Source organism: Thalassophryne amazonica, chromosome 5, assembly GCF_902500255.1.
Source record: "Thalassophryne amazonica chromosome 5, fThaAma1.1, whole genome shotgun sequence".
Lineage (NCBI taxonomy): Eukaryota > Metazoa > Chordata > Actinopteri > Batrachoidiformes > Batrachoididae > Thalassophryne > Thalassophryne amazonica.
This window is the reverse complement of record NC_047107.1, coordinates 29,826,079-29,842,995: the sequence shown is the minus strand read 5'-3', so window position 1 is coordinate 29,842,995 and position 16,917 is coordinate 29,826,079. Positions and strand designations below refer to the sequence as shown.

Sequence of the window (16,917 nt, the reverse complement as noted above, 5' to 3'; positions counted from 1 at the left end):
TAAGAGTGTGTATATTTGAGTGTGTATTTGTACAGTTGCGACATTCGAAGCATCGTGAGCCTTAATTACACTTGCAAACTCGTCTGTGCTGGTTGTATACCCCAGGCCCTGCAGCCATGCCTGAGGCTTAGGGCTGATAGGGCCCTCAGACACAACAAACTCCTCCAGCAAGGCAAACATGTCCGCCTCGTTAACTACCCGTCTCTCTCTCACACACACACACACACACACGCAAAGCAGTGCCGCTCTGCCTAATAACCGCGCTGACCTACGTGTACACAAACACACAGCACCACAGCAAAATGAGGCAATGTGATGTCAAGGAACAGCAATAATATGTAACATCTTCAAAAAACATTTAAGAAGAAAAATAAAGTACTAAGAAACATTTATACCAAGTTTGTCTTATGATGATAGAGTCAAGTAATCTTGTTAAATAAAAGACTTCCAACATAGGAGTTCTGAAAAATACTGACAAGACGTTTTATAAACAAACATTCACAAGTGTATTTATTAACAGACTAACAATTCATAAATAATTTGAAATGCAAAAAGGTGCAGACTCCTGTAAATCTGAAGTGTACAAGTTTCACAACACGTGGCCCATTTACTTTTTAAATTACCTAACAGAATATTAAACATTCAAATGGTTTCTTACGAAAAATAAAAAGTTCAACTCTACACCTCAAGGAAACTGAAGACGTAAATAACAACAAACCCTCCACTCTGACATACAACCTGCTTGCATGGATTATATAATCAGTGGTACTAAATTTTTAGTGATGAAATACCCAAATTAGACTTGCAGGACAAAATGGCATAGGTATGCTTCTCCCATTATCCTATTTTCTGGGATGTAAATTGCATTTATTTATTTTTACAAGTCTAACAGGTCCTTATAGTCTGGAACAACTTGTATACCAAAAAGACAAAAAAGGGGGGAGTGGATAATAACAATTTCATTACAGTAAAAACAAACTGTCTTTTTTGTTTTAAATAAACAAGAGCAAAGAGTGAACTTCATAATGGGCTTAATTGCTTTTGGCACACGTTTAAAATCAATTTGGGTCACACTTAAAGTTTTTGTTATACCAGCAATCATGATGGCGTCACTACTTTGTGCTTTTCCTCATATCTATGGCGATCATTGGGCTCCAGAGTTAAAACACAAATTTTAGTTATGCTCAGTACAAGAAAATATGAATATGTGTTAATGGGCTCACATCGTCCAATCCACATGTGATAATCCATCATCAATTATTAAATGATAAACTGAAATATTCCCATACAGCAGACTCCACACTGTGTACAGAGACTCAAATAAAATCCAGTCTTTCATCTGATCATGAAACCGAGCTGCCCCACAGTATTAGCTGAGGCTGCCTTCTTCTTCTTCTCCTCCTCCTTCTAAAGACTTGGTGTGAAGACGAAAGAAGGGGGAAAAACAATGTTCTCAGTTCTTCAGAATTAATGTTTGTTTTTAACTTGAAGACCACACTTCTGAATAAAAACAGGGAAGGGAAATGTTTTATTTGTTTTATCCTATTTGGAAGAAAACCAATTTGGATTATGTGAAACAACAAGGACAGCTCTTTTATGAGTCTGTGCAAACACTGAATGACACAAAGAAAGTTACCGGTGAGTTTATTACCTTTTACAAATGTACTACAAAAGTACAACTGGGATAAGCATGTATAGAAAATGAATGAAAGTGATATACGAGGTCTGTCAATAAAGTAACGGTCCTTTTTATTTTTTCAAAAACTATATGGATTTCATTCATATGTTTTTACGTCAGACACGCTTGAACCCTCGTGCGCATACGTGAGTTTTTCCACGCCTGTCGGTGACATCATTCGCCTGTGAGCACGCCTTGGGAAGGAGTGGTCCCGCCCCCTTGTCGGATTTTCATTGTCTGGAAATGGAATTTTTTCAGAAGCTGTTAGAGACTGGCACCTGGAAACCATTCGAAAAATTTATCTGGCTTTCGGTGAAAATTTTACGGGCTTCACAGAGAATAAGGACTTTAACTACAGCTTTAAGGACCCCTTTAAGGACGCTCGGTGCGCTGCGACGACGCGGCACAAGCCACCGGGCCATTTCTAAACGGATGGCTCTGTGGATACAAGACCGTCGTATGCTCTTTCTCTGGTTATCACAAGAGCTGGACATCAGCCATTTTCTGGCAGATTTCACTTTTAACAAGAGATTTTGTCATGGAAAGCCGCGCGGAGGCTTCGCGCGTAAAGACCAATTCGCTTTGGAAGCGAGACAAAGGAACACCTCCGTTTCGGCGTGTCAGAGGACAAGTTTGGACATGTCTATCTCGGCTTTCAATGCTTACCAGTCCAGTAAGTATCAGTGAAATTGTGGAGAGCTGGACATGTGATTTTTTTATTTTTTTTCTGTACTGAGGAAATACAGTCTTTTTTTGGTAGTACACGCATCCACAAGTGCCTTCCCGCTTGTGTAAGCAGGCACCGCACACATGCTCACACAAGCTGGGCGGCGCTTAGCTTTTAAACACACATGGCGGAGTTTGTTTTGCTGACGGGCGACGATTTGATGCACGGCATGGTGGGCTTTATGGTTAGAATTATTTCTGGACTCCCATTTAAAGTTTGCATTGGACTGTTGACACACCAACGATGGATTAATTGCTGACATTTTTTTTCGCTGCACTGAGGAGGTACCAAAATGTAAGTCCCTTTTCTGTTGTTTGGAAATTAATATCATATAAAATGACAAAGATTTATTTTAGCCATTATATAAAACAAATAATGAATGTTTTTACATTCTTTCAATAGAACACGTATTTCATGAGGTGAAAGGTGGAACAAACCATTCAACTCTGCTTCGCCTCATTGAATGGTATGTTCCAGCTTTCACATCATGAAATATTCGTACCACTGAACTCATAAGCATTCATTATTTGCAAACTCAACTACAAGTATTCCAAGCAACTGAGTATTACTTTTATCCTGAGAGTTCAGATGTTCAGCTCAGCTTACAGTGATGAGCCGCACTCTCAGGTCATTCTTAGTCCATCGTCAGAATACAAAGACACAGACAGAAAAAATTTAAAAGGTTTTCCCATCAAAGTCTGTTTATATTGTGTATAGTCAACATATACATAAAACCAACAATTATTGGTTTAAAATCAATTTACCCACTCAAAAACCTATTACACAACAAAAAAGACAGGGTCTGTACAGCCAGTAGACATGATGGTGCCAAACCATGTTTAAGTTTATAGTCATACTGTGCCACAGTTTACCTTGTCTTCCACTTGACGTCTGTCTGCAATGTCGATGTTCACAACCTGTATGCCTTTCCAAGTGTTTTTGTCCAAACCATGCACCTGAACAACAATATTTGTAGGATGAGTACCCCAACCCAAAGCTTTTGTTCAAACAGATAAATTAAAAAGGTGGAGGTTACTTACATTTTCATGTGATCCAGTGTCTGGTTTGTGCCATGTTTCAATCTTAATCTCAAAGTTGTCCTTCATATACTCATTCTGGAAGCAAAAATTAAGATATTAGAGAAGTGGACAAACAATATAAACACAGAAGTAAAAAATGTTTGATCTTCAATGGAAGTAAACAATCAAAATAATCAAACTAGGGCTGAATGATTTTTCTTTGAAATCAAATTGAAATTTCAGAGCAGAGGTATACGCTGAGGGTTTTTGTCGACTGGTCCTTTGGCGTTATTGGCTCTATACAGTGACAAAGTATACAAATTAGAGCTCCTTAAATCACCCTGACCTGCAATGGGGGTATCAAATTCAGCATTTTTCCACAACCTGAAAATTAAACTGCCATCAAACCAGCCACATTCAGGCATTTTCTAAACTTGCTTGTCAGTAAGATCTGGATATATTTTATCAGGGTACAATACCTGATTATGCTCTCATCTGTTCCTGATTAGGAATTGTAGGTTACTTGTTCCTCATTCATTTCACAGCTGATCATCTTATCAGTGTATTTCTCAGCTTTTTTGCCCAAGGGGTAAGGCTGGGATTTGTTTAGGTTTAGGGGATTATGGTTTAGGGGACCTTGCAATGTCCATAATCCCCTAAACTGCTCCTGGTGTGTAGTGAGTACCTTGTATGGCAGCACCCTCACATCGGGGTGAATGTGAGGCATTATTTGTAAAGCGCTTTGAGCATCTGATGCAGATGGAAAAGTGCTATATAAATGCAGTCCAATTACCATGTGATTACATTTAGAGTCCAGAGTGAATTTCATTTCAATTACGTTTGCTGGACCAAATCAAACTCCTGACTGCTATATGTTCTTGCTATGCTGGTGTCAGGAAGTGACCAAAGTCATGAGCACTTCTCTGTGTAATACAGCAGTGGTGGGCACAGTTCTGCTAATACGCTAGCAAAGCTAACTTTTTTGTTAGTGGATTAGCTTTACATATACGAGGTCTGTTAGAAAAGTATCCGACCTTTTTATTTTTTGCAAAGACCATATGGATTTGAATCACGTGTGATTGCATCAGCCAAGCTTGAACCTTCGTGCGCATGCGTGAGTTTTTTCACGCCTGTCAGTTGCGTCATTCACCTGTGAGCAGGCTTTGAGTGAGCACTGGTCCTCCCCCCTCGTCGGATTTTCATTGTGAGGAAAATGTCTGAACGGCTGGAGCAGCGCTGCATCAAGTTTTTCCAGAAACTGTGAGAGACAGCCAGGCGGACACTATTCGGAAAATTCAGATGGCTTTCATGGACGATTTTATGGCCATCACACAGATTAAGGAGTGTTACAGCCGGTTCAAAGGCGGTGCACAATGGCGGAGGGCGCGCCGCGCTCAGAGCGGCAATCGACAGGCTGAAACGACCAGATCATTTCCAAACTGAATGCTGTGTTGATCCGGGACGTCGTCTGACTACCAGAGAAATGGCAGAAAAGGTGGACATAGCACTTTTCTGGCACATTCCACTGTTAAAGGATATTTTGTCATGAAAACAGGAGAGGAGGAATTCACCACGGAGCCGCTAATGGCGCGGAACGAAAGCACCTCCGTGTTGGTCTCACAGGACATGTTGTAACATGCCCAGATCTTCGACAGTTTCTCGGATACTCACTCGACTGAAAAGCCACCCAAAGCAGTCTGAATCTTCCGAATGGTGGAAGAGCTGGGCATGTCCCGTGAGACTTCCAACACGGAGGTGCTTTTTGTTCTGCTCCATTACGCGGCTCCGTCCTGACGTACGAATTCTGCCGCACGTCTTTGATTACAAAATCTCCTGTAACAGTGTAATGTGCCAAAAAAGTGCTATGTCCACCTCTCTTGCTATTTCTCTGGTAGTCAGACGACGTCCCGGATCAACACAGCCTTCACTTTGGAAATTATCTGGTCGTTTCAGCCTGTCGATGGCCGCTCGAAACGCGGCGCGCCCTCAGCCGCTGTGGGCTGTCTTTAATCCAGTTGTAATGCTCCTTAACATGTGTGATGCCCATAAGATCTTCACCGAAAGCCATCTGAATTTTCCGAATGGTTTTCACCTCGCTGTCTCTCACAGTTTCTGAAAACATTTTGATGCAGCAAAGCGGCAGTCGCTCAGCCATTTTCCTGACAATGAAAATCCGCCGAGGGGGCTGGACCACTCCTCCCACAAGGCATGCTCACAGGCGAATGACGCAACCGACAGACGTGAAAAAACTCACGCATGCGCACGAAGGTTCAAGCTTGGCTGATGCAATCACACGTGATTGAAATCCATATAGTTTTTGCAAAAAATAAAAAGGTCGGATACTTTTCTAACAGACCTCGTACAGTAGCGTTAAGAATAATAGTAGTGCTATGTGAGTAAAGAGATTAATCCAGGTTTTGAGTATATTTCTTATTGTTACATGGGAAACAAGGTACCAGTAGATTCAGTAGATTCTCACAAATCCAACTAGACCAAGCATTCATGATATGCACACTCTTAAGGCTATGAAATTGGGCTATTAGTAAAAAAAAAAAAGTAGAAAGGGGGGTGTTCACAATAATAGTACCATCTGCTGTTGACGCTACAAACTCAAAGCTATTATGTTCAAACTGCTTTTTTTTTTTAGCAATCCTGTAAATCACTAAACTAGTATTTAGATGTATAACCAGTTTTTCATATTTCTTCATATCTGCGAGGCATGGAGTCAACCAACTTGTGGCACCTTTCAGCTGTTATTCCACTCCAAGATTCTTTAACAACATTCCACAATTCATTCACATTTATTGGTTTTGCTTCAGAAACAGCTTTTTTGATGTCATCCCATAAGTTCTCAATTGGATTTAGGTCCGGGGATTGGGCAGGCCACTCCAAAACAATTTTGTTGGTTTGGAACCAAGATTTTGCTCGTTTACCAGTGTGCTTGGGGTCATTGTCTTGTTGAAAGACCCATTTCAAGGGCATGTCCTCTTCAGCATAAGGCAACATGACCTCTTCAATTATTTTGACATATCCAAACTGATCCATGATACCTGATATGCGATATAGAGGCCCAACACCATAGTAGGAGACATATGCCCATATCATGATGCTTGCACCACCATGCTTCACTGTCTTCACTGTGAACTGTGGCTTGAATTCAGAGTTTGGGGGTCGTCTCACAAACTGTCTGCGGCCCTTGGACCCAAAAAGAACAATTTTACTCTCATCAGTCCACAAAATATTCCTCCATTTCTCTTTAGGCCAGTTGATGTGTTTTTTGGCAAATTGTAACCTCTTCTGCACATCTTTTATTTAACAGAGGGACTTTGCGGGGGATTCTTGCAAATAAATTAGCTTCACACAGGTGTCTTCTAACTGTCACAGCACTTACAGGTAACTCCAGACTGTCTTTGTTCATCCTGGAGCTGATCACTGGGTGAGCCTTTGCCATCCTGGTTATTCTTCTATCCATTCTGATGGTTGTTTTCCGTTTTCTTCCACTCGTCTCTGTTTTTTTTGTCCATTTTAAAGCATTGGAGATCATTGTAGATGAACAGTCTATAATTTTTTGCACCTGTGTATAAGTTTACCCCTCTCCAATCAACTTTTTAATCACACTATGCTGTTGTTCTGAACAATGTCTTGAACATCCCATTTTCCTCAGTCTTTCAAAGAGAAAAGCATGTTCAACAGGTGCTGGCTTCATCCTTAAATAGGGGACACCTGATTCACACCTGTTTGTTCCACAAAATTGACAAACTCACTGACTGAATGCCACACTACTATTATTGTGAACACCCGCTTTTCCACTTTTTTTTTTTACTAATAGCCCAATTTTATAGTCTTAAGAGTGTGCATATCATGAATGCTTGGTCTTGTTGGATTTGTGAGACTCTACTGAATCTACTGGTACCTTGTTTCCCATGTAACAATAAGAAATATACTCAAAACCTGGATTAATCTTTTTAGTCACATAGGACTACTATTATTCTGAACACTACTGTACCTTCAAATACCTCCAGTGGACCAATTGGCATCCGCTAAATTTAGTTCCGCAAATTTTTTTTTTTTTTTTTTTTGCTGGCATAGTTAGTAAAGTCAAAGGGGTGGTGGCCAAGTGGTTAATGCGCTTGGTTTCAGTGCAGAAGGTTTCGGGTTCAAATCCCATCCCTGACACATTTGTCCATGTAATGTGGAGTTGCGTCAGGAAGGGCATCCGGCGTAAAACCTGTGCCAATTCAACATGCAGACCCACCTTGGATTTGCTGTGGCGACCCCGAGTGCAAACAAGGGAGCAGCCGAAGGGACGGACTTGCTTTTTAGTTAGTAAAGTCATATGGTCAAAAATGTTTGTAAACCCGAAAATCCTGTCTGCTACGTGTCTCGCAGCAGTCAAACAGCTGTGAGGATCCGAGCTCAAAATATTACACGGTCGCTGTATGTCGCGCTGAATCACAATTAAACCTCGTCCACAATTTCTCGGATAGTCACACGACTGAAAAGCCACCGAAAGTTGTCTGAATCTTCCGAATGGTGGAAGAGGTGGGCATGTCACAACATGTCCTGTGAGACTTCAACACGGAGGCGCTTTTGCTGCACCATCAGCTTCGTGCCGATGAATTTCGCTGCAACTCTTTTCATGGCAAAATCTTCTGTCACAGTGGAATGTGCCGAAAAAGTGCTGATGTCCACCTCTTACGCAATTTCTTTGATCGTCACACGACAGTCCCACATCACCACAGCCTTCACTTTGGAAATGATCTGGTCATTTCAGCATGTTGATAGCTGACCAGAGCACGGCGCGCTCGCCACCGTTGTGCGGCCGTCTTTAAACCGGTTGTACCGCTCCTTAATCTGTGTGATGCCCATAGGATCATCACCGAAAGCCATCTGAATAATCCGAATGCTTTCCACCTGGCTTTCGCCCAGTTTCTGGCAAAATCTGATGCAGTCGCACTGCTCCAGTTGTTCCGCCATTTCCTTGCAAAGAAAAAATGCCGAGAGTTAGGGTTAGGGTTATATATACACACACACACACACACACTATATAACCATCCTCTCACAAAGGCTGCTTACAAGCAAATGATGCAATCGACAGGCGTGAAAAAATTCACGCATGCGCACGAAGGTTCAAGGTTGGCTCATGCAAGCACACGTGATTCAAATCCATCAGGTTTTTGAAAAAAATGAGAAGGTCAGATACTTTTCTAATAGACCTCGTATTTATGCGTGTCACACTGGCTTTTCCAAAGCCCAAAAAAGCTGAGCAATTGCCATCTTAGATTTGCGTCTACCAGAACCACAAACAAGCTGGGGGGGGACAGCAGTAGAACAAGTCACCCCATCACCCTGCTGGGAGAAGCTTTTTTCAATGACTTTTCAGAGTGACGGCGAGCCGAGAGAGGACTAATCAGATGATGAGATTGACCAGACCACGACAGCGTGCAGATCTACACAGAGCAACTGGGGTTCAGGCCACATTCCTGGGCAGAGAGATCGACATCGACATTAACGCTTGTCCGATTGTCCGGGACAAGTGTAAAATGTAGTAGCTCTAAATCGTTGTCCGACCGGACAAGTGGCATTTCTTTTTTTTTTTTTTTTTACTTTCAAATTCTTCTCGCACCTCGTAAGAAAGCGTCTTCGGTTTTTCCTGCCACTCTCCACGCAGCGGACAATTGGAAAACATGATAACACAGGGTTCTCCCCTATGAAGGGTCAAAGTGATCAAAATTAATTGAAATATTAAATGGGGTAAATATGAACGCAGTAAAAAATAGATTGTGGTAAAAATGAAAGCAGTAAAACTTTGAATGTGGTAAAAATGAAAGCAGTAAAACAATTAATGTGGTTAAAAGTGAAAGCAATAAATACTGAATGTGGTTAAAAAAATCAAAAGGGTAAAACTGGACCTGATAAAAATGGAAGGTGTGAAGTACTAAACATGAAAATGAGTGACATAAAAAACAACAACATCTGATTAATATTGCCCCTTTGAAAATTAGAATCGTTAAATTTGGATGCCATTAAAATCACATTATGGTAAATATTAATCTTATAAATATTATGTCTTAAAAATCTAACATTGGCTAATTTAATTCACTGCCTCGATTTTAGTACCGCTACTTTACCCACTTCACCACTGCGGGGTGTCGCCATTGGGAGTCACGGGCGAAGAGTGCCGAAATGACGTCGTTTCATACGCAACAAAAACATAAACAATGGCGGACTCCGTGTGTTTGCTGCTCTGTGAGTTTTTAAGAGAAATTTGCTGGCGACGAAACGAAACACGCTTGAAAAGTACAGAAGACTTTGGGAATTCATACAATATGAAGATGAGAACAGACAAACCATGACGGTAAGCTAATCGTTAGCTCATAAACAAGTAATAATTGCAGGCTGTCGCTATTAAGTATTAAAATTGTGGTTGTCAAAATAAAGCGTTAATTTAGATTAATTAATTACAGCACCTGTCACACTTTGCTCCATTTTGTTTAGACGTCAGTGACTTGGTCTGTAAATGAAGACACGTTTCTGAGAGCAATAAATGGTTTGGATGTCAATACATTTTATACTGAAGTAACTTGCTTTGATAACTATTGTTAAAAATCAAACGTGGGAGTTTGTGCGTTTACTGACGTTCATGCACAAAATGTTAATTCAGTTTTAATGACCATTAAGGTCGTCACTGAACTCGAACAGGTTAAAACGCATTAAAAATGTTTGATTTGTTTTTCATCCAGATTTTAATGTTCAATGGACAAATTTAAATATGAAATCTCATAATTATTAAAGGAGTCATATTGTGCAGACAAAATCAGCTTCCAAACTCCCATAATTCTGTTTTTATAGGCATTCTTTATAATACAGCCTTTTATTGTCATTGTACACATAAATACAATGAAATTTGTCTGCATTTAACCCATCCAAATTATAGTTAGACACTTTTCCCAATTTAACATCAATTTACAGCTTAATACCTGCTTGATGTGTAACAGAAATAACCCACACCCTGTTTACCAGATTATTAAATGCCCAAACACAGATTTTTTTTTAAATATACCTGCAATTAAATGATTAATATAGATTAACTAATCACAAACCCTGTTATCAATTAAATTATTTTTTAATAACCTGACAGCACTAAATAAAATTTGTATGCTGTATGTGTGTGTTTCAGAAGGTTTTTTCAGAGACACCGCTGCAAAAAATCATGCCACGGAATGGGATACCTGTCATTTGCCTACACATCATACACCAGTTATGTTTCACTGTGAATTTTGAATAAACCTTTGTACTTTTTGCTAAAATGTCTCCACTTTTGTGTAACATCAATTTCATTTGTAAAAGTTACCAAGGTTTACTGATTTAAATTAAATGCTAACAGTTTGAAAAGCCGTTTAAGCAAAGTAGTAAAATAAGTTTTACATTTAATGGGGTCATAAATGTAAATGGAAGTAAACAGACAGTAAAACTGGTTGTGCAAAATATCTGAATAAATTACTTCTGGTTTGGTATAAGTCATCCAGCAGAATTATACACCACAGTACAATAGTTTGCAGTGGTGGGCACAGATAACCAAAAAGTTAAATTCGATAACAGATAATAAGATAACTGAAAAGTTATCTTTGATAAAGATAAACCAGTAAACCACCCAAAAATGTATCGGAAGTTACAGATAACCGATAAATTCCAGTGTTGTCTATGGGACATTTGCAGTTACTAAAGAGCTGAAATTGATTTTTAACACGATTGCTTTTGAAAGCATCAAAAGCGGTAAAAGACCTAAAAAATAACCAAGAATGTTTGAGCATGCTGCCCCCTGCAGGAAATAGCGCAGACAAATCCTGAGAGCACCCACAAAATCAACTTTTTACTAATCATAATCATTTTTCTTTCAACATTCTGCCCCTGCTGGAAGCTCTTGTTTACAACAACGCTCCCACCCACCACAGAGGGACATCGAAAGCAGCCATAAGGCCAACTCCTTATCAATTTCAACACTCCGGTCAGGCGGAGGTCTTGAAAAATAATGTCATACTAACTTATGTTTTTTTTTTTTAAAAATACTGATAGAATAACTCCATTAATGTCAATTCTGTCATTTATACAAAATCAAAATAACATAAATCTTTTAATGTTGAATAAGGCACTAATTCTGAGGTTTTGTAACAAACACAAACTGCAAAGCATTCTGGGTAAAAGTGCTAAACAGTGATTGGTTCAGTAATCCATTATGTAAACCAACACGTTAATGTGACGTGTGTCGGTTTAAAGATAAATGTGCTTTTGTAAAATATTCCATTTTTATTTGTAAAAACAGGCATTTTTACAGAGCCCTGGAAGTGTCATCGCAATTGCATGTTTTAAAACTTATGATGTTGTAAAACATGCACTCAATATTAGTAAGTAAGTAAGTAAATTTATTTATATAGTGCCTTTCACAGACATAAGGCCATGTACACACGCTGTCGGGTATTTGTAAAACCGAATATCTTACCCTTTCAGTTTGGGGGAAAAACTTCATCCACACTACGTCGTTTAAAAAAAAAAAAAAAATCCATCCACATCGAACCGTATAAATGTGTTGTAATTAGTCTGCCAAACCTCTGGGTGGCAGTACTGATTAAAATTCTATCCAATCAGGAGCCTTATTCTCTTGTCGTCACTTCCACAAAAACTAAAAACATGGAGCCAACCTCGTTCGTGTGGACCGATAAGGAGTCAGAATTACTTCTAACCGTAGTTTTAGAATACAAAGTTAACAAATATATGCACACAAAAAGCACCTGGACAATGGACAATACCAACACTCTGAGAGCAGCCATGTACCCAGACGTTTAATACTGCCATGAACACTCCTGGCCAGTAGATGGCAGTAGTGGCCTTGAAAAAATGTCAAACAAAATTCCAGATAATCCGTGTCTGCTACATTTAAGATGCGTGGAATTTAACAAACGCAAATACACTAACGTCTATAAACCCAGAGAATATATTCACGAGAGTTTTAGGCACTAGAGTTTAATGCTGTTATCTGTGGACCCTGAACAGAGTGTCTGAAATGCATTTGTCCTGTCGTGAACGTCTGAGATTACCTTATGCTACCCATAATGCATTGCTGCCTGGCACAGCATGTGCTCACAAAACCTTAAAAATTAGCACATTACTTTAAAACGAAAACATATATCTGATATTTTCACTTTATAAACTTCAGACATGACAATTTTAAATAACCTGTCTAAAATGAGTGGTTAAAATTTGAACCATAAGTTAAACATGTATGCCTCTGGATGACTTGGTGACATTGCAATTATAGTAGTATGGTGTTAAAGGAAATTACTTTTTTTTTTTTTGGTCACCAGTTCTCCTTTGCTTACAGACAATAGAGTGGTTTCTGTTTGCAGAAGGTAGAACAACATGCCTATTACGAAACTTTTAACAGGTAGATCTCAACAGCTTTAACAGTTTTAAAAATGTTTTCCACTGTTCAACTTAGTTTAGTTAGATAACTTAGTTATCGGTCTAAAAGTTATGGGAAGGTAATTCGTCGGAAGATAATTAGTCCGATGATGGTTTTTAAATTTATCTAAAAAGATAATCTGATAATGAAAACATTATCTTCGATAATTATCTGTTATCGGATTATCGGAAGTGTGCCCACCACTGATAGTTTGTGGTAAAATGTTACATCACATCAAACCCTAAACCTAGTATAGCCAGAATTCCTTGATGTAATGGTGCTATCACTGAAGTGACTAAACCTTTTCATGTTGAATTTCATTTGCTAAAATCTCAGTTTAGACATGATTATTCCAGCATCTTTGTAAAAATTTAGCCAGGTGTAATGTGCAGTGTCTTCTGGAGTAGCAAATCCCAAATTAAAATTCTTAGAAATGAACCATCATCGTACCAAAACGTCAATGACAAAATGTTTTTTACTGTTGACTCAACCAGAAATGACAAATTATGATACAATCACATAAGTCAAAATGTTTACTACAACTAAAAGAGCAAATCCCCCCCCCCCCCCCCCCCCAATAAATAAATACATAAATCTGTGCAACACAAACTATACAAAAGTTCCATGTGTCTATAGTCCTGGGGTGAGGGCACAGGACACACGCCCCGGTCATGCATCGTGTGGATAACCTCGCCCAGCACGTCAAGGATTGCCCGATTAAATGCAGCTTCCACCTCCGTTGCTTCTTCAAGGATCAGTCGGATGTGTCAATCACACTGAACCCAGTTCAACTTCAACATCGCTGGATGGACAGATTCTCCTGCTGGAACAGGCTCCGTTTACTCTTGCCTGGACAATAATGAAGGTAGAAATGGGAAGTGATTAACAAAAGCAAGTTTTAAAAAATTATATATATTTATATATATATATATATATATATATATATATATATATATTTATTTATTTATATATACACACACACACACACCGTATTTGGGAAATATACTCAACAAAAATATAAACGCAACACTTTTGGTTTTGCTCCCATTTTGTATGAGATGAACTCAAAGATCTAAAACTTTTTCCACATACACAATATCACCATTTCCCTCAAATATTGTTCACAAACCAGTCGAAATCTGTGATAGTGAGCACTTCTCCTTTGCCGAGATAATCCATCCCACCTCACAGGTGTGCCATACGAAGATGCTGATTAGACACCATGATTAGTGCACAGGTGTGCCTTAGACTGCCCACAATAAAAGGCCACTCTGAAAGGTGCAGTTTTGTTTTACTGGGGGGGGATACCAGTCAGTATCTGGTGGGACCACCATTTGCCTCATGCAGTGCAACACATCTCCTTCGCATCATCCGTGAAGAGAACACCTCTCCAACGTGCCAAACGCCAGCAAATGTGAGCATTTGCCCACTCAAGTCGGTTACGACGACGAACTGGAGTCAGGTCGAGACCCCAATGAGGACGACGAGCATGCAGATGAGCTTCCCTGAGATGGTTTCTGACAGTTTGTGCAGAAATTCTTTGGTTATGCAAACCGATTGTTCCAGCAGCTGTCCGAGTGGCTGGTCTCAGACGATCTTGGAGGTGAACATGCTGGATGTGGAGGTCCTGGGCTGGTGTGGTTACACGTGGTCTGCAGTTGTGAGGCTGGTTGGATGTACTGCCAAATTCTCTGAAACGCCTTTGGAGACGGCTTATGGTAGAGAAATGAACATTCAATACACGAGCAACAGCTCTGGTTGACATTCCTGCTGTCAGCATGCCAATTGCACGCTCCCTCAAATCTTGCGACATCTGTGGCATTGTGCTGTGTGATAAAACTGCACCTTTCAGAGTGGCCTTTTATTGTGGGCAGTCTAAGGCACACCTGTGCACTAATCATGGTGTCTAATCAGCATCTTGATATGGCACACCTGTGAGGTGGGATGGATTATCTCAGCAAAGGAGAAGTGCTCACTATCACAGATTTAAACTGGTTTGTGAACAATATTTGAGGGAAATGGTGATATTGTGTATGTGGAAAAAGTTTTAGATCTTTGAGTTCATCTCATACAAAATGGGAGCAAAGCCAAAAGTGTTGCGTTTATATTTTTGTTGAGTGTACATTTTGGAGCTAAAAGCTACGTGATGTGAGACATTCTTACCAGTGATGACACGTTGCTGTGTGGTGCTGGACGTTGATGTTCAAACCCTCCTCGCTTATGGAACTGGATTCTTCAACAAAAACACAAAATCACGACATGTTAAAAAAAATACAGTAATGGCACTAAATTAGATGTGAACGTTTGTTGTCATGCTGACTTGAGGTGTTTTTCTGTCAGAAGTTAATACTTTAAAGCGGAGCACAAAGTTAGCTAGCTCACTGTGTCTGCATACACGAGACAACGATGTTACTTTAACACAAGTTTAGACTCAAAATCGTTGTTAAAGTGTGCTTCCCGCCAATGGGATAAGTAACGTTAAACGGTGCTTTCAAGCAGACTACAGACAAAGTCACAAAAACACTTACCATCCGTCGCTTCCAACAAAGCCGCGGCCAAGTCGTGGTCATCCTGCCTCCGGGTGCTCACCGGTCGGTGTCCGTAAACAGCGTTCCTTCGGTCGAACAGTTTCCAGCCCTTACAGTCTGACCTACTCCGGTCGTTGTGGTACTGTAATCACTTTTATGCTTTTTCAGCTGTTCTCTGCGTTGCTGTAATATCCGGTGAGCCGGGTGCTGCCAAAGACTGGGAGATTTTCTCATTTCAGGTCGCTTCATCCACCTCTCTGTATTTTCTCCTCCGCCACCAAACACAAACGTCCGCAACTCATCCACGGACCAGTGCAAGTAAAAAAAAAAAAAAAAAACTCGCCGTGAAACGAAAGAAAAACCCGGTTTCTGTAACACTGCTGTGACTATTTAAAAATGGCGGGTTTGATTCTCGTCTCGGACGACGCGCTCATGACTCGTCCAGTGACGACATTCTCTGACCAATCAGTGGCCGGCAGCCTGTTGACGTCACATTTTAGCTTGGCTCGCTTGGAACAGCTCCTGAGCAGGTACTAAAAAAAGCACTTGGTACCAGGTACTAACCCTAATGGAAAAGCAAAAAAAAACAAATAGAGTCGATCCGAGTAGAGCTACTTGTGAAGTAGAAAAGCGCTTTTAGATTTGGGCGCTCTTCGCCCGCGACTCCTAATGGCACCACCCCGCAGTCAGTGACATGCGCAGTGGCTCTGGACTACAAATTTCCGCTGTCGCAACAGTGGCTGCTGCTGTATTCCGATCCAGCGGAAGTGAGCAAAATTGCACAGTTGACGCGGTGAATGATAAAACTGAAGTCGGTAAAGCGGACCTGCTAAAATTGAGGCAGTGAATGAAAACATTCAACATTAAATCGAGTACAGCAAATTATACAATTGAAGTGGGTAAAGTAGCGGTACTAAAATCGAGGCAGTGAATTAAATTAGCTAATGTTATATTTTTAAGACATAATATTTGTAAGATTAATATTTACCATAATGTGATTTTAATGGCATCCAAATTTAACGATTCTAATTTTCAAATGGGGCAATATTAATCAGATGTTTTTTTACGTCACTCATTTTCATGTTTAGTACTTCACACTTTCCATTTTTATCAGGTCCAGTTTTACCCTTTTGATTTTTTAACCACATTCAATATTTACTGCTTTCACTTTTAACCACATTAATTGTTTTACTGCTTTCTTTTTCACCACATTCAAAGTTTTACTGCTTTCATTTTTACCACAGTCTATGTTTTACTGCGTTCATATTTACCACATTCAATATTTCAATTAATTTTGATCACTTTGACCCTTCATACTCCCCAGACAATGGAACGACGACGCCGCGCCACAGTGTTCTGACAGCGCCGTCACCCTCTGCTCTGCTATCAGGTAGTTTTTCTAAAATCCAGCCAGGCTGTTTGTGCTGCACTGGCTGCTCCCCCGCAGACAGAGAGCCGAGCAACGCTGCAGCGGAAAAAAACTCAGTCAAAGTCTTCACATAAAA

General features: G+C 40.0%; 1 protein-coding gene across 1 annotated transcript in view; it reads right to left on the bottom strand.

The window, feature by feature from the left end:
* Window positions 1–16,917, bottom strand: part of LOC117510252 (phosphatidylinositol transfer protein beta isoform) — a 64,834-nt gene that overhangs the window by 20,274 nt on the left and 27,643 nt on the right. The window contains exons 6-7 of the mRNA XM_034169892.1: window positions 3,446–3,520; window positions 3,278–3,361 (exon numbers count right to left, since the gene is read on the bottom strand). Coding sequence (XP_034025783.1) covers window positions 3,278–3,361; window positions 3,446–3,520 — 159 coding nt within the window. The remainder of the gene's footprint in view (window positions 1–3,277; window positions 3,362–3,445; window positions 3,521–16,917) is intronic.